The following is a 19,273-nucleotide window of genomic DNA, read 5'->3' on the forward strand; positions in this document are numbered from 1 at the left end:
AGAAATATCAATAATAAAATAATAATAATAATAAAATATCATTTGTACCTTTTTTTTCTGAGGCCTACGTATTTCCTATCGTACGCGTAAAACCCGAAGTATAACGTGGGGTTTAGATTTTCGGATTTCTCATTTGGTGAACACTAACCTAAATCTATAGTGCCATCCACTGGAATAACGTTCACATTGCATTCATGACTAAGTCAACTACTGTCTCGTGCCTTTGCTACAACGCACAATGCTCAAGTAGAATTATTTTAAATTGTTTGGTTTGTTTAATTTCATGTCATGTATCAACTTGAACATTGCTTTCTGATTGCTTGCATGAATAATTCCTGTAATGCTACATGTGTAGCACCGTTTCCCGCCACTAGAGTTCACTCAATTACATAAGTAGAACACTTTCTATTTCATACAGCACTTGTGGCCCAAATCAAATACACTGTGGCACCTGATATTGAGCAGCTGTAGTTTCAAATAACTCAGTGTTGCTTTGTGATACAATTCCTGAATATAATTTTGTCATGTTGGATAAATATGCAACCAAAATGTTTAATAATAAGTCCCAGTTGTAGTTATATATTCTATCAAAGTCAATAGGCACACATGTGACATTTTGAAAATGAGAGAGAGAGAGAGACAGATTTTACACTTTCGTACACTTCAGGTCCTCCACGGTACACCCCCTTTAAAGGTTCTTAATCTTCCCGTTGTCATAAGAAATTGCAAACACATTTGATCCTCGGGTCAAATTTGATTTACATTGAAAAACATGTATTTATTAAGGACTATTAAAATATTATTATTATCATTTATTTAATATTGATTAAATAACATAAGGCAAGGCAAGTTTATTTATATAGCACATTTCGTACACAATGGTAATTCAAAGTGCTTTACATAAAAGAAAGTAAAATAATAATAAAGAACAAGAATAAAACAAGTAATTTTAAAACGTTTAAAATTCTTAAAAAAATTGACTTATTTAAAATGAATTTAAACAGTTAGAAAATGATAATAAAAAAAAACAGTGATAATATAGTGCAAAACATAACTCAAAGTTCATTAACACTTCTTTTTACACAACTGGGAAAAGATAAAAAAAAATCCTGTAACCTCAGCCGCTTTTTAAATATTATAATGTCTCTCATATTTTTACAACTTTTGTATTATTCTGCTTGCAGCAGATGAACAACGCCCGTGTTGCAATTACATTTTAGTTCATTTAACAAATGAATCTCTATCGTGACTGAAGCAGTCAGTGTGGCCCTTATCAAATTTTATGAAGTGAAAAAATTACATCCAAGGAAAAAATATTTTAAAACAATATTCTATAGCATGTTCTTTGTAATTCGTCCAAAATAGTATTAAATTACTTGTATTTACACTCAACCACTAGCCCTTCCTTTTACAGACACCTTGTATGCATTATTTGGTCCGTTAATGCACCTAACAGACTCTTGTACTCCAGCCCTTGGGTGCCTCCCTCTGTTTCCCCACGCTGCTGCTCCTCTGTCTGTACACACACGCTCCCCATCCAGTGAAGAGTGGAGAGTGGACGCGGCGCGGCTTAAACCATCTGACGCGTTTTGCGCATTTCCTGAACTGGTGCTCGAGCGCAGGGAGGGAGAGAGAAGGAGAGAGGGATAGAGGGAGCGAACAGGGTGGAAGGCTGCTGCGCAAAGGACTAACCGAGCGTGTAGCTCAAATGCTTTCGCCTTCTCATATCAACAAAGACAAGAAGCAGCTGTATATCTCGTCGAGCGGATGGCAATAGCCTCACAGCGGTTTGTCGGCAGACTGGGAAAAGGAGGAATCCAAAAACGCCTCTCCCATTTAACGCCTATTGGAAAACGAGTAGTACAAGACAAGCCCCGCTGAAGATCACATTTGGGATATTTTCCTCTGTGTTATTGGCGATATTTAGCCTCTTGGACTCGTCCCTCAATTCAGCGCTGTTCCAGACGTAGGGAATTCGATTGTTTACGTATGCTTCCCAAAACGAGGAAAGACGGAACAAAAACAGGAGCTTCTGGTTTTGCATTTCGCGTTTTTTTTGCGTCCTATTTGATTGTTCCGCTCAAATGAGAGAATCAGGTTGATCCGACTAGTGGTTTAGGGGATTTAATCATCACAGCATCCAGCTATACGTGCATGGACACTGATGACGTGATGACATCTACGGGTATAGCGACCCCCTGAATCAAAACCTGCTTTTGAAACCGTCTGTTCTTGCAAAGAAGCCAGCTGCATCTCACTTGAGCCTCATCATGGTGGTGTTTAATGGAATGTTGAAGATCAAGGTTTGCGAAGCTCTGGATCTGAAGCCCACCCCGTGGTCACTCAGGCATGCTGTGGGACCCAAGACCCAGACCTTCCTCCTGGACACGTATATCGCCCTCAACGTGGACGATTCCCGCGTGGGCCAAACTTCCACCAAGCAGAAGACAAATAGTCCAGCTTGGAATGATGAGTTCGTAACAGAGGTTTATGATGGGAAGAAAATCGAACTGTCTGTCTTTCACGACGCGCCGATTGGCTATGATGACTTTGTGGCCAACTGCACTATACAGTTTGAAGACCTGCTGCAGAATAGCAGTAGGCACTTTGAAGATTGGGTATGTGTATTTCACAATTTATTGGCATAGTGTAATCACTTTAGTCTGGTCCCTGGAGGCCCATGAACACTGCTCGTTTTGGTTGTCTACTATTCTCTCACACCCAAGGTTATGGAGCACTTCTACTGAGACAGGATTGAGATGTGCAGTGCAGTGGTTCTCCTAGACCTGAAGTAGCCCAGCACTATGACATTATAGATGTCTACCTTTAATTATCACACTTGATTTATGTAATCTGCTCATATACGTAGCTGCTCCAAGATCTAAAGTTGGTGTGGAGACATCCGAAATGTAATCTTGCAGAACTGAAAGCCACTGATCTGTTGTCTAGGCCATAATTTTTTTTCACAGGGGCTGGTCAGTTTCGTCTTCTCCCCAGCAAAGCATCTTGTTTCCCAGCCTTCCTCATGGGTTCTCACGCTCTGGGGGTTTTCCCATTTCTCGACCAAACATGTTCTGCTGCTGTTCAATCCAGACTTACATTCACCGTTTCCGTCAAGTGAAGCCGTTTTGCAAATCGTCTTCATGAGATATAGTGCTCTCATGCCAGAGAAGGAAATAATTAGTGTTAAATTATGCATGTTGTAAAACGTGTTTGACATATAGTTTGCTACAACCTGTCATACATCTAGTTATACATCAAATAATTATGGTGTGTGACAGCACAGCCATATTAACTGAGTGTTTCACCTTGCCGTTCACCTTATTCTGAATTTTGTCCACTCAGTAGAATTAAGCCCTTTTACTGCAAAAAGGACTAGTGAGGCTCAATTCACCGGTTTCCTTTAAAGTTTTAATAGTGTTGGTTTGGCCCTTTTGTTCTCTTTTGAGAATGTTGCTTATTGTATCTTTTTAAATGAAAGAAATATAGATTGTAATTTTATCATCAATTGCAGGCTGCTGTGTGTTTTTATATAACACGCATACAAACTTGATGATTTTTTACAATAGTATCAAAATGGAATGTTTTGATGCTGCTGTGTTATAATGTGTTTCTGTGTAGTGGAAAAATAGTTAGAGATTCACTTAGCATTCTAATCATGCCTGGAATTATGAGCTGGTCTGTTATATAATCTTCACACAGCTCAGGGGCTTCATTTGGGAGTGCTTTGTGTGTTTGGTCGTTAGACACCCAGGGAAAGGTCAGCATATATTGATCATGTCGCTGCATTGGTCAATCTTCACCTTCTGTCACTGGCAGCTCATGCTTGTAAATGTGTCAGTCGCGAGAGTGAGAATGAAATCAATTTAATTTCTGCATTCCCTCATAACGGCTTTGACGACCTGCTTAATCGTAACTCATCCTGAGCCCGCTGTCTCACCACCAGCTTTATTCCACCTGTGTGCTAAAGGGAAACATTTGCCAAGTTAAATCATTCCAGTTGTATGCTAAACTAATTTTACTGCTTTCGTTTCCACATGCTTTAACTCTATAATTTAAATGTGTAAGTGTATGTACGGCTCAACAAACAGCACAGTTTCTGACATATGTTAATCTCGGCCGATATATCTGACTTAATTTGATTTGTCAGACTTCATATCCACAGACACACTTGATAACGGCGATTCAGACGTGGAAGCTAATTTTCCCAGAGAGGCACAGAAGTACAATCTTCATCTGCCATGTCTCGTTTACACAAATTAATAAAAGAAAGCGTTTGCTTCCCAGAGTTGATGACCGTGGGTGAAGGTGTCTGGTAACAGAGGGTTGTGTGCAATTCAGAGTTGAATTGAGAATGTTTAATACTTCAGATCACTTCCTAAATTTGAACTGAATTTGAATCGAGTTAGAAAATCTGATGCAGCATTTGAAATAGAGTATAAAGTAAAAAAGCAAAGAAGTTCATTTAAGTGTGATTTTTTTTTTTTTTTTTTTTTTTTTTTTTTGCGCTTTGATAAAAACAAATTCCTCTTCCTGTCATTCCAGTTCGACTTTTTCAATTACATTCTAATTCCAATTTATGAATTAAAAGTAATTAATACCATTAAAATGACTAATTCTGATCTTTGCACTAACCAGCTTGTAATGTAATGTTTAATTTGTTGGAGTATTATTGTTTTATATTTGAATACGTGGTGTGATTGAGTTTAATTGACAGGTAATCTGACCAATCATATTGCAGAATCTGCCATTTTGTCCGACAATCAAATCAGACAGGAGAGTAGATTAACTTCGGTGGATTTAATGTTTTGTATTGACGTCTTAATCCGATTGAGATAAAATACCTTCTAATTTTCATTGATGTTTATTTCTCTTATTTCTCTTTGCGCCACAATGTATTTTTTACTGCGTGAGAACATTTGTGGTGTGAGAGCTGCATGGCTTTGTAGGACATAGCAACAGTAACTACGGGGGCAGGTAGAACAGACAGCCAGTATAATAAGCCTTAGTATGTAAAACTTTTAGTAAAACATTTTAGTCATCTCAAATGAATGCATAGACGTACAGTGTGTCCGAGACTGAAAACGAAACCAAATGGGAGTCATTTTTTGGAAGACAGTTGTTTCTTGGCAGGTCATTTGAGCAGCAAAACCTGGAGCCAGACGTCCCCAGAGAAACCCACACTCTTCACACAGTGGATACACATCCAATAAGCTTCATCCGTACGTTCACTCCCACTGTTACCCACACAGGTGGAGCTTTATTCTGCCTGGAACAAGGAGTGCATGCTAATTTAGATCGCTTTCACGTCAACAAACACAAACAAAACCATAGAGAAAGAGTAGCGGCAGTGTTACAAAACTGCTTGGTGGAAAAGTAACCAACCAGGACCTCAGACCCTAAAGTAGACACTGTTTTTGCTTTACCACTTCTCTGTTGGGTTTCTGGCCTGAAAACGTTCCCCAACTGCATGTTGCCGTATGATGAAACATAGTTCTCAGAAATTACACCACTTTTAGGCACACGCATCTTCTCTTTAGCCTTAGCCGATGGTTAATTGGGTTTGAGCGTCATGTTAGTTGTCTGTGTAACATTTAGCGGAAGAGGTAATCGGAGCTGGTCTTTTGGATGGTTCTCAGACACTATTGAGACACAGCCACCCGTCTTTGTTGTGTGAGGCAGGAACAGACTGAATAATTTACTAGCCTTCCATCAGCCTCTTTATGGCATGTCTGACCCTGCACAGATCATCCACAACACCCTTTGCTCAAGTTAGGAACAATTCCATTAACACCAGCGAAAGTGGTCCTTATCTATAGGGACGTATCTGCCTTCAATTACCAGCCTTTTACTAAAGAGTCATCTGTAAAGAGTCTGAGAAAGAGGGGGCCACCTGTGGCAAGGAGAACTTCTGCTGATCTTGTAGCCGTTTATGCACCCTTGTCTTTTCATTCTCCTTCCTCGTATTGTCCTTCTTCTGCTCCTCTGCTTCCTTCATCTTCTCTACTGGGTTTCCTTCCCTTCCATTTTGTTGTCCAAACCATCCTTGTTAAATTCACATATATTTATGGTCCTGACATTACGTCCTGGCCATTACAAACCAGCTCCAAATGCTTAAAACACATTTCACTAGGAGTGTTGCCTTAGCTGCAGATAATGAGCTTTAAAGGCTTGCAGTTTCCTTAATGTTTTTCCACTGCATTACAGCTTACGTTACAGTTATCGATTGCACTCAGTATTTTACAGGTTTATGCCCAGCAGCTCTCTTTTCCATTGTCTCCTGTTAAATGTTGGTGTTAGCTATACAGTACTTTCTGGTTACTGAACACTGACATCATATGCCCTCACTTCTCCCCAGGAATTTGCGCAAATAGGCCAGGCTGAGGCTAAAACACCAACTTCTCCCCCTCTTTGGCATACTGTTGCCACAGGAACCCAAATCACACTCTTGCCCAGCCAAAGCTCATCAGTGCTGGGTGTTGATAGAGTTCCTTCACCCATCAGGGATTTCTTAGGAATCCCGAATCTATGATTTTAGACAGAGGTGGTGACATGTTTGGCCCGGTGATTGTCACACATCAGTCCACAGCGTTTTTCATCAGTTCTCAAATCTCAGGGTTCGAGTAGGATGGGGAGAATAGTTGGTAAGCAGGATCAGTTCATCCAGCAGCTCTAATAAATTTCATGAAATGATTTGATGAGAGTCCGGTGAAATGTCTTTGTGTTTGTTAAGCTATTCTGTTATTGTATTTCATTGTGACTGTCCTCATTTGTTTCTCTTGTGTAGTTTGGTTTGTGTGTGTGTGTGTGCTTTACAGATTTGCGTATTTGACCGCCGATTGTCTAGCTTTCCATGCTGTGTTGAGCTCCTGCCTGGGGCACATTGAGCATGCTTACAGTGAAAGGGAACAATACAGGTGACAGATGAGATACTTCTACAAATATGCCTGATCTGTACCGCTATCTACATGACCCAGTTACACACACTCAAACACACTTGTACTCTCACCTCCACAGCATAATACACCACAAATGTGATTATATACTCTTTATAGGTAGTGCTAATGAGTTTAAAACTGACTTGCTGTTGTAGATTCAAGGGCATGTTCATATAGGATGAAAATAAGTGATGGAAAATGTGAATTTGATTGATTTTGTATTATTTGAAATAATACGAAGCCTTTTTTAAAGCCTTCTTCTGGGTTCCAATATTGGCATATATTGTGTGTTTGACTTTTGGGTATCATCATTTAAGGTCCTTCAATACTGTTCAAAATTCAACCGAATTTTCTTTTTTTAAAGAAATAAAAAAATGTATTCAGCAAGGATGCATTAAATTGACCAAAACTTACTGTAAATGCATTTCAATTTATGTTACAAGAACTATGTTTAAATCAAATATTGTTATTTTATTCATTGAAGGAAATGGTTACATTTTAAAATATATTAAAATACACAAGTTTTCAATATGTTTCACAAAATTACTGTTGTACTGTACTGTACTTTCGATCAAATAAATCGATCCTTGCTGAGCATAAGAAGCTTCTTTCAAAAATATACAAAAATCTTTTCGACCCCAAACTTCTTATTATAATATAAAGTTTTTTAGTGAATTTGAGACATTATAGCAGCAAATTAGGCTTGTAAATGTAACAAAAGAAACATTATGCATTTCTATTGAGAAAATCTCACTTTTTAGTATCCCTGGTTTGCCTGATTGTCTGGAACTGTATGTCTCTGAGTGTGTAAATCTCCATTTAATGAAGGTAGGGAAGGCGTGGAAGGGTGGTATGGATGGGGTTGGAGGTTTTAATGTGGGCAGATACATGACTACAAAATGCTCGTGTGGCCCAAAGTCTAGAATCTCCCATCAACATATCTGCAGTCATCTTCTCTGCAGGAGCCGGCAACAGACTCGAATATTCTCAGCACCCTATTCACACTTTGTGTGTTCACACACACCCCACAGCACTACAACTGTTGGCGTATGTGTGTGTGTGCTTGTTTTTTGCCGAGATTAAATCAAAGTAATTCACACCTCATGAAGTTTTGAGACACCAAGGCTTGTAGTCTGTTCCTGTGCCCACAGTTACATGAGCGTTTCATCTCCAGACGGCTGTTTTCATTTTGTCTGGCCTTTTTTTTTTGCGCTATTTACTAAATTAAAGCCGTGAAGCCCTCTCAGGACCTAGTGCTTATTCAAACTGAATTCCAATCAGACCTTCAAAGGCTTCCATTATTAGTCTGTATCATGAATTATGCACAATTAGCCCCGGTGAGGTGTCTTATTAGTAATTCATGGAGCTCTGAAGGTTTCACTCATAGCTGGTGTGTTCATAGAGCTGAATGTGCTAGTATGGCCACATTTGTATGTGATTTTGAGTGTGAATGGGAGCCGTGCGTGCCGCCCCGCCTCCATGCTGGGACTCTGCTGTTGACAGATGGATGTAGGAGGACTGTTGCTGAGCTCCAACTGTCTTCGAGACAGAGTGAGAAATGGATGAGGAGAGTAAAAAGGAGGAGAGCACAAAAAAGAGAAAGTTTTCCTCAATGTTTAATCATAGCTTTAGATTCATTTAGAAATCAGTGGCACATGTGTTTAAAACTTCCTGGACCTACTTTTAATTTCCCAAGTGCATGGTCTTCAGTGGCAGGATTTCTTTCTCTTCACCTCTAGTCAAGTCAATAGTCCTAATAGAACTAATAACTTAATGTAATGAACTGCTTGAACAGCCTCACTCCTTTCATTTTTCATTCTTAAAGAGACAGTCCACTTTTTTTTGGATGGTCTGGGATTGACGCATCACTTTTTATATTTTGTCCTGAGACATGAATCCATAAATTGCAACCCCCTCCACATGTAAATTTAGTGCTCAATGTACGTACAAGGTAGAAATTTAACATGAGCGTTCTTCCCAGTACATCAAGCAAAAAGGGTTAGTTTACTAAGAAATGAAAATTCTGTCATCATTTACTCAATCTCATGTCGTTCCAAACCTGAATGACTTTGTTTATTTTGTTAAACACAGAGATAATTTTAAAAATGTCTCTGTTTATTTTAAAGTTAAGGACTTTCCAGTGAAAGTCACATGGATTTTGAACAACATGAGGGTGAGTAAAGGCCCGTTTACACCAAGGACAATGACTACAACGATAATGATAACTATAAAGTTTTAATAATCATTCAGATTCTTTGAGAATATGGAAGTCCACAACACAAAGGAATGATATACTGTAGTTGGAAAATAATATAAATTAATATTTTTCAGCTTTTAAATGCTAAAAACATTGATAGACAGAATCCGAATCCATCTGACTTCTGACTTCACCAGCACTAAGCATTTTTCCATAGAGATGTGTGTTCGGGAAAACGCGAGTGGCATGTGTTTTCTGTGGCTTGTGGGTATCTGTTTGCACAGTTGTGATTAGAACAGAGAGAGGGCGAGCAAGAGACTTCGGGCCAATGAAGGGTGCATGTTCAGGCACTGGAGGACAGTAACCAGAGCAAGAGTTTGTTTTTCCTCATGTTGTACTCGATAGCTTTACCGCATACACACTACAATGGCATAAGCGCATGCGTGAAACAACTGGCCTTGAGCTGATTTTTAGTGGATGTATGAAGTCAGTTCTCCCAGGTGTCCTTGCAGAGTAACCACAGGTGTAGTTCATCACATGAACTATTCAACATGCTCCACTAATGTCCCAGCTAAGTTCTAGAAACTGTCCAAATACTTTTGTTGCAACTTTGAACAGTATATTTGTTGTTTTGTAATTTTCAACTTTAAAAACATCTTGTCGTGCATGGAAAAGTACTTGTGCTTTCTGATACTCTCTGATGATTCTCCCTAAATTCTTCATTCAGGCAAACAAAACTGGAGGTAATGGTTGACATCCAGTAAGAGAACTGATCTAGTAATTGTTGTGGATAGAATTTGAGAAATGTTTGAGTTAATACTGAAGTCTGTAGAAGACTTTGGTGTCCTGGCAAATCTGAGCAGATTTTGAGATATTTCTGAGATCTGATACGAACTCATACGAGATTACTAGGGTCTTTTAGAAAATCTGTGAGGCGGGAGATTCTTCACAGTCTCGAGTTGTTTTCCATGTAATGTCATTTCCGTCTTGGAGAAACAGTTGCAATATTAAAGAGATCTCATTTGTGATATCCCTTTTCTAAGGGGAGGGACAGTGAGCCTCTTGAGCTGTGGGTTTGGAAGAGGTTGAGCTGCTGGGTGTTGCATAAGAGGAGCTGATTATGTCCCACGGCTTATCTCTGGGTTTTATCCTCCCTTTCTCTCTCTGTTCTTCTCTTTTACTCTCCCGTTATGTCCTCATGATATCCATATGATGCCTTGAGTTTGACCTCAATAGCATTCACTGTTATGATTGATTTTGTACATGGAGTGCTTCAGTGACTGTCCAGGATTTTCAGGAGCTTAGTATGTTCCCAGTTAATTCTTTACGATTATTTAACAGAATTTTAAGCCATAACACAAACCAATGCAGTTCTGACAGGGATCACATCACTGTGGAATTAATTATGAGGCAATGAACTACATATGAAGCACTGCAAACAAACAAAAAGTAAAAATTGTTTACATTTTTTTTTCTAAATATATATATAAAAAAAAAAAAATATATATATATATATATATATATATATATATATATATATATATATATATATATATACGATATAGATATACAAATATAAATATTAATATTGCATTATTAAGAAGATATATTATAATGCATATACTATATATATAATAGTAATTATGAATAATGAGGATGATTAATTTAAACTTGATTTATTTTAAAAGTGATTTTAATTCAAATTTAAAAATTGTGTTTAAAATATATGTAAATATGAGTGTACATTTACACTTCTCTCTTTACATATTTTATTTGAATTACATTTATTTGTAATTTTTTATTAATAATACTGTGATATTCTTATTAATAAATTAATATTATCATTATTATTTTATGATTAATTATTTAATACATTTATATAATTTTTTTATTAATATTAACATTTTTAGAATTAAAAAATGAAAAGCAAATTCATGTTTATCTTTATTCTGTGCAGGTGTGAACAGTCAATTACAGTGGTACATATGAGATCTGTGTATGAAAAGAGGGGAGCAAAATGGAAAGAGAGAGAGCAAACCTCAGAGATGCCACAAGATGAAGAACAGAGAAAAGGCACAGAAAAAATGCAGCAAGAAACTCTTTCCCTTTGCTAGTAATGTGATCTAACCCTCTGCAGCAGTGCTGCTCTACATTATTCAAAAGGGACAAATCAGCATTGATCGACAGGCTGCTGTATGTCTGTCTCTGGTGAAGCTCATCACATGCAGCTAACAGATTAACGACAGAAGTTTATCCACTGTCAGTTAGCAAAAGATTTTAGTGTAATGTACAATGTCGTGTAAAAGTCTGAGACCATAAGTCATGCCACACGCTCTCTTTCTTTTAGAAATGGAGGGCCAAAATTCACATAAATTCCTATTTTGCCATAGTTAATGCATGTGAGTAAACACAACAAAATCAAAAGTATTATTGACCTTTTAGTATTCATCTGATGCTCGTTAACACATCTTTATTGTTACAGACACTTACAATTTTGTAATTTCTTATTTTTTTACTCTATGAAATGACATTGACCGCATAAATCTAGCAAAATTACCAAGGCTTATACTTTTAAACATTGAAAACTTTAATTAGAAATAGAAAAATCTTGCATAATAGATAAACTTGTCTTATTTGAAGGATGTTAAGACACTTTTCTGGAAAACTAGACAAGAGTGTGTGTGCATGCTAATGACTATAACTAGACTGCCGTCTGCAGGCTGTCCTTGAGCTTGTGTGATGACAGCAGCTTTGGAAAGAGCTTTCAAGCTGGCGATGGCTGGACAGGCTCACAAACTCACATGCACGACCAGCAAAGCGGTCTTGCCAACATTGTTTAGCAAAACATGACACCGGTTTCCTGGAGAGTGTCATCAGGGAGAGTAGAACACACCGCTCCATCCTTGTGCATTCAGACATACACACACACACAGTGGCCTTTCCTTCCTCTGCTAAATTTAGTTGCTGTTGCACCTCTGAGACAAACACACTCAAGGAGGCTGCTGTTGAATGGAATCTCATGACATCACAGGAAGAGAGGCAGAGGGGGGAGGGGCCACGTGACTGAATAACAGACATGTCATCACCCTGTTAGCATTTCAGATGACATCATCAGCAGTTCTGCATTTGAACTTTCGTCTTAAAGGGACTTCTGGTTATAATTTCATCAAACGGCCAGTGGTCTGATATGTTCAAGAGGGCGGTTTCAAAAGTGCAGCAAAACTTGATGATTTCATCAGGAATGGAAGGAATAAATCTGTTTTTCCCCCTTCCAGCTGAGAGAGCAGGTTAAACTCGGGGCAAAACGACAGAAATGCAACCCCCGCGGCACAAACTGTGACTGAAATCTGGGCAGGCGAAATCGTTTCTGCTGGAGAGCCCATCAAATGAGCTTGTTCCGTTCCTCATGTCCTAATTCCTATGTTCAGGAAGAGGCTAGGACCAGGAGTGCTGATCTGGCACTGGGTCTGCCGTGTCCCTGATGATCTAGATCACTGTGAAGAGAAAAATAAAACAGGCCTCCTATTTTGAGATGCTCTATGAATGCAGCTCGATATCTCTCTCTTCAACACCTCCATCCACCTCCACATATGCACCGCGGGGCCTGTGTTCTCGCGCTCTCTCTCTCTCTGCATAATGAGATTAAGATGTGGTTTCCTGACATTGTGGATCTCCTCTCCCCCCACGCCGAGCTGATGGCGAGTGGGTGTCGAATCTCGGCTAGGCGTCGGGCCCGCGTGGGGTCTGCGTGGGACGCTCGGGATGTGCTGCACTGGCAGGAAATTGTTTAAAAATGAGTTATAAAACCCAAGCAGTTTCCCTGCCAACTCTCTGCCACCCTCCGTCCTTTGAGACAACAAAAAGAGGCAGAGAGTAGGAAGTTAGCGAGCGCATGTGCATGGGGCCCATCCCTGTAGAGGAGATTCACAGAGGGAATCTATTACAGGGATCGTGAACTTTGACATCAGCTCATAAAAGTGAAGGTGATGTTGAATGAACTGTTTACAGAGCGCCTTGAAAAAGTCAGTGAATAATGTGCTTCTCGATGTCTCACTTTTGTGCTGAGATGCTGTTCTCTGATTGGTTTCTTCTCTCTGTTTCCTCTCTACAGATCGACTTGGAGCCAGAGGGCAAAGTGTTTGTCATCATTGATCTGTCGGGATCCTCCAGTGAAGGTGAGACTCCACAGCACAAAATCTCCAAGTTAACACAAGAAACAGCTATCACAGGAATAATTACATTTTCAAATATATTAAAATAGAAAACGGCTAATTTAAATTGCATACATTTTTCACAATATTACTTTTTTACTGTATCAAATAAGTGCAGCCTTATGAGCAACAGACTCAAAAATAAAAAAAAATGGTGGGTGTTTGATAAATTGATGAAATCCTCTTGGTATTGTGATGCATCATTAGTGCATTAGAAAGGCCTGTGCCAAGATACTTGTGACTGAGGGGAAGTGTGTGTGTGGAAAGCAGCAGTGTCCATTAGGGAAATCCCACTCTAATGATTCAGTGTGTGTGTGTGTGTGTGTGTGTGTATGTGCGTGGGGGCTGAAGCTGTTCTTTCCTGGATGTGTGTTGAGCATATGTTCTGAGAGCCCACTCACAGATCTGAGGCTGGTGCTGGGAGATACCTTTCTTTAGTTGAGATAAACTAATGATGCAGACTCAAAGCAGCAATGCTGGATTTCCCCTCTCAGGTTATAACTGACTGGATGCTTAAACAGAGATGATCGTGACACATAATCTTCATCGAATATCAGTTCAATCAAGATTCAGACAATGGACTGACGTCTCTCTGTGTGTAAAGGGACAGTTCTCCCAAAAATTATAATTCTGATTATGATTATAATTTACTCATGCCATCCCAGAACCATATGACTTTTAATAATCTAACTTTTATAATCTATTGAGCAACTGCAGCTATTTCTTCTGCCTCTTATAGCTGTAAGATAGACGTCGTCCCCACAGCCGCCATACTGAACGCTGCAGTGCCTGTATCAGAAACTTCTAACTTTAAAAATCAGGTCTACAGTCACCATATTGAACATTTTTTCCCCATTTATACTTTTAAAAATAAAGTTTCTTTAATCTCATGATATCGGCATAGCAAGTTATTTTCTCGTGATCACAACATAACAAAAGTTGTTTTCTCATGATCACAACTTAAATGGATAAGCGAGTGAGGCATCTTCATCTTCTTGCTTGCTTTACAGCAGATTGCAGACTTTTAAGTGCATTGCCTGATAGTGCCGCCTATCTCTCAAATGGGCCATTGACACTCCCAATTGAGATTTTAGATAGAGTGTCAAGGGTCCATTTGAGAGATAGGTGGCGGTAATGCACTTATAAGTCTGCAATCCGCCATAAAGCAGGCAAGAAGAAGACAATGCCTCATGCACAGGCTGTGTCAAGGACATGTAGTACAGTTCAGACAGTTCAGGCATTTTAGTGCATCAGAGGTAAAAATTATATATATACACTGTTTGGTTTCTTGCACAGACCGATCGTTTTGTGTCATTGCACATCAATGTATCGTTACAAGCCATAGGGCTTAATTTGGTTTTGTTTTATTGCAATTTTATTTAGCCGTGATTCCTATCCACTTGCATTATATGACTAACAAACTGCAACGGTTTGAGTTAAATATCAAAATCAGAATCAGTTTGTGTTCTACTGAAGAAACAGTTAACCTACATCTTGGATGCCCTGGGGGGTAAGCAGATAAACATAAAATTGTCATTTTTGGGTGAACTATCCCTATAATAAACATGTGATCTTGACATAACCAAAGTTTTTCTTGTTATCACAACTTAATTTTTTTTTTGTGTGTGATCTCGACATAACGAAAGTTGTTTTCTCGTTGTAACAATATAAAACTTCATAATCACAGGAAGGAGGAGGCGGGAACCGGCGAACATTCAAATGAAAGGTTTAATGACAAAATAAACACAAAACAGCACAACAGCCCCTCACGGAAGACTGCCGCGAACAAACAAAAAAGCCAAAACACAAAATAAAGCCCAGGCCTGGTCCTCTCTCGTCCTCCATGGCTCTTGGCCCCGTCCCACTCGTCACATACCCCCATCGCCCCTCGCAGGCCGGGGGGTACCCACGAGACTGCCGCACTGTACTCACCCACCCCCGTCACACTCGTTATCACTACTTAATTTTATCATGATCTCGACATAACAAGTTTTCTCGTACATATCTCATAACATATTTTCATGTGATCTCGAAATAACGAATGTTGTTTTCTCACAACTTAATTTTCTTGTGTTTTCGATATGACAAAAGTTGTTCTCCAAGTTACACAACTGTTCCAACAGGTGGCACTAGGGGAGGGGGTGATTGGGGATTTTTTGAAACAATCATTTTAGGTTTTACTAACCTTATTAAAGCATAAAACATTTTAATAAAAAAATTATTTGTGTTTTGACGCACTAGGCTAATTCATTAATGAGCTGTGATAATAGGCATGCAAATGTGTTTTTTTACCCACAAATGTAAGGGGCAAAAAAAAACACTACACTGCACCCATACAAAGGCAAATCCACATACAGTCGCAACAGACAATAAAACACACATACAAGCTCTGTGTCTAAATAATAGTTGTGTTGTCTGGATGTTGCGTTAATCACAGGCCTCTTTTCAGAGGTGTCAGTAAACTGACTATGAGCTTGGCTGGAGATCACTTAATTCTAGCGTCTCCATGCAAACAATCGGTTAGTGCTAATGTGCGACTTTGCTCTGGGCATAAATGAGAGCACAGCATCCCTCCTGTTTATGTTCAGTGGCCTGAGCAAAGCCTTGTTCTGTATGATTGTATGTACACACACCTATTGATTTCTGGTTGATCTTTCATATTGATCCAAAGCACTGTGCTTGTTCTGACCTGCCTGGGTGGGGTGATTTGACATGGGCATGAGAATCCCAACAACAAAACGGATCAAGTCAGTGCAGTACATTAGTGGAGGAGACTGATAAAATATCAATAGATGTGCATAGTCAGCAAGCACCCTTTTAGATCATGACTAGGTTTGGGAGCTGAGAAATCCGAATACCAAGCTAATGACTTTTGAGTTATTAATTTGATTGCAAATCAGCTCTAAATAGTGTCTTATTATTTTAATAAGGCAGTAAATGTGGATCTTTCAGATTAATTTTAGGAGTGCTGGTTTGGTCTTCTACTTGTCTTCGTCTCAACCCCTCAAAATCTTGGAGACCTATCTTAACGATCTAAATGCAAAGTGTAAAGCGCACGGCGCAGGTGCACTCAGGGCGTTATCCAAATCCATTTTTGCTATTTTAAAAAAGGATTGGCGTGCAAATCGGGTTGTCCCTATTCTCTTAATGAGTAATGGGTGTTTTTTGGGCGTAACATGCAATAAACCAATCAGAGTCTCATCTTCCATTCCCTTTAAGAGCCAGTTGCGCTCGTGCCATGACGGATTTGCTATTTACATGCGGAATTTGGCAAGTGCAAAGACAAAAAGTGTCTCTGAGATGAAACAGAGCTGTTCGTGTGCAAGCAAATGGCCTAATTCTGATACATGTGATGACTTTCCATTATGACATGTAGGCATATATATAATATTTAGCCTACAAAAAAAATAATCTTATGCATTGCAATCCCTTCATTTTTTATATTTGGCATGTTTGTGTGTTGCTGTGCTTCTCCGTGTTTAATAAGCAGTGTGTACAGTACACTCTTTAAATAACAAAGAAAAAACATTACGCCAGACTTTAGACCAGGTTTGAGCTGGTCTATGGCGCAGTCTATTTTCAGCTCCTTAAAATAGCTCTGCGCCAGCAATGGGCTTGAACCGAGCGGCAACCTCCCGCTCTCTCTCGTGAGGCCAATAAGGAAGTGACTAAAACTGCAATTCATCGACTTTACAGCAGAAAAAAACATGTTTACAGCCTGGTTCAAAAAATGATTTTGGTCTATATTGCTAATTTTGCCCTTCATGACAACTGTGAGGGGGGTGAATTTTTTTAAAAACTCATCCGTTTAAATTATATTAAGCCTTAAAGTTCTGCATAATTAAGGGCGTGGCCACTTGAGTGACAGGTGGATTGCCGCTGCTGACAATGCTGTCACACTAGGTGGGCGTGGCTTCAGCAATCAGCTCCCGCCTTTTTGCCCATTTTCGATTATCCGGGAGAGTCGCGCGGTGACACACTGCCAAGATGGCGAAGGCCCGCTCTGCACACTTTAGGCTTCAAAACCGCTAATGAGGAGTCTATGGGTGACATCACGGACACTACGTCCATATTTTTTTACAGTCTATGGATTGAACACACATCTTTTTTGACCAGCACGCCCATGGGCGTACAAATGAGCGCAAATGCATTTGCTAATTAAACAACACGGCGCTGGACGGGAAAATGCAAATGACACCGGACTGAAACTAGCAAACACACTTGCACTGTGCCTTGCGTCACATTGCGCCGGGTGTATTATAGGGCCCTTGGTCTTGTCTTTGTCTCCACACACTCTGTTCTTGGTCTCGACTAGGTCTCGGTTTAGGTGGTCTTGACTACAACACTATTATTAAAAAACAACTTGACCAATTAAGTTTTACTTTCCCGCAGATGACTCTTGTGAACTGATACCTTTAGTGAACCAAAAACAGTCCTCTTAGCCAATGAAATCCGATCACTAAGCTAATGACTCATATGAGCCAACAGCTTGACTAATGAAATTTTACTCTCAAGGAAATTACTCTTCAGAGCAGGTTATTTTACTCTGTCAAAAAGAAACAACTTGACCAGTGAAGTTCGATTCTCAAGCATGTTTTTATAATTTTTTTTTAATCACAAATACCTATTAATGTAATGGAATGATAAGGAACAGGATTTGTTAGGAGGAGTCAGATTAAAAAGCTAATTTACACCAAGAACTATTAGCGTCCACACCAACGCGTTGTAACTTTTATTATTGGCATGCACTGCAGTTTTGTTGTCTGTCACTTTAAATGCTCAAGCTTTTTAAAGCAGGATGGATTGTCTGGTTCTTACTGGCTGTTCTTCTGACAATGCTGTTATCATTCATCAGCTGGAAAATAAACTCTTCCAGCGATAATGGTCCTGTGTTGTTATAGTTGTGGTGTGGATAGTTAACGTACTTGGTATGAATGGGCCTCAACAGAAATTGTTCCATTTCTATCAATTCCCATCCCAAGTCATGACCTTTGATCTTTGCTGCCATGCCAACCATATCACAAATAGCAGGTGAGGGCAGTTTTTGGTACGTAGAGGTGGAAGATTGTTGTCTTGTTTCCACAAACAGATCCAATCAATGAGTCTTACACACACAGACAAGAGAATCTCTTTAGATATGAAGGGCAGTTGAGCTATTTTCAGTGGCACCTCAAGCTGCACAGACCAGAATAGCTCAGGCACTGCGGCATCCTTGCTTTCTGTAAAAATTACCCATGTTCCTACCTTTCTGACCCAATGTCCCACTAGGCTCTTTTGTGAGTCAAGCCCAATACAGAGCATAAATTTTCATTGCTGTATAAAGACTGATGATATCAGAGCCTTCTCACCCGAGCTGCACTGGTCACAGATGTTTCATTCGGATAAATGAAATATATTTCTGTCCGTTCTGCTGCCTGAGTGTGTTTATGTACACATAAATCTTGTGATATTGAAAAGAAAATGCGAGCAATAAAGTATCCTGGCTCCCACCTGCTTTAAATAAGTTTGTCCCTTTTGCCGTTATCAGCTCACCCTTCTGATGAGAGGTGACAGATGCTGTGCTTCTATCTTTACCCTTCTCTATTTATAGTGATCCTCTCATCAGCCAAATGTATTTCTCCTTCCTCAGGCTTCTGATTCATTCCACCATTCAATACATTTAACCATATTAAAGGATAACTAACACGGGTTGAAAAAGGAATAAGTAGGAAGTGTGTGTGTGTGTGTGTGTGCCTACAGAGTGAAAACGTTGATTGTCGGGTGCAGCATGTAACATGTTCAGGATTTACAGTCTCAAAATAGCAGGTGGGACTGAGCCATGGATTAACAGACAGATACACATACACACTCAATGGCAGCATGTGATGGTTTAGTTACAATTTATGTATATATACATATACATGTACATATATGCACACACACACTAA

The 19,273-nt window shown here is 39.3% G+C and overlaps 1 protein-coding gene across 5 annotated transcripts in view; it reads left to right on the top strand.

The window, feature by feature from the left end:
* The first annotated feature begins 1,525 nt into the window (after positions 1 to 1,525).
* Positions 1,526 to 19,273, top strand: part of LOC113056147 (protein kinase C epsilon type-like) — a 46,996-nt gene continuing 29,248 nt past the window's right edge. Inside the window, exons 1-2 of one of the 5 annotated variants that reach the window (XM_026222694.1) lie at positions 1,526 to 2,618; positions 13,247 to 13,310. In XM_026222694.1, the coding sequence (XP_026078479.1) occupies positions 2,271 to 2,618; positions 13,247 to 13,310 (412 nt within the window). In that variant the 5' untranslated portion in view covers positions 1,526 to 2,270. Of the gene's footprint in view, positions 2,619 to 12,319; positions 13,119 to 13,246; positions 13,311 to 19,273 lie in introns of those variants that run through there. The other 4 variants (XM_026222695.1, XM_026222692.1, XM_026222693.1 and 1 more) reach the window with 4 other exon arrangements.

The sequence above is a fragment of the Carassius auratus genome, chromosome 37 (genome assembly GCF_003368295.1).
Source record: "Carassius auratus strain Wakin chromosome 37, ASM336829v1, whole genome shotgun sequence".
Classification (NCBI taxonomy): domain Eukaryota; kingdom Metazoa; phylum Chordata; class Actinopteri; order Cypriniformes; family Cyprinidae; genus Carassius; species Carassius auratus.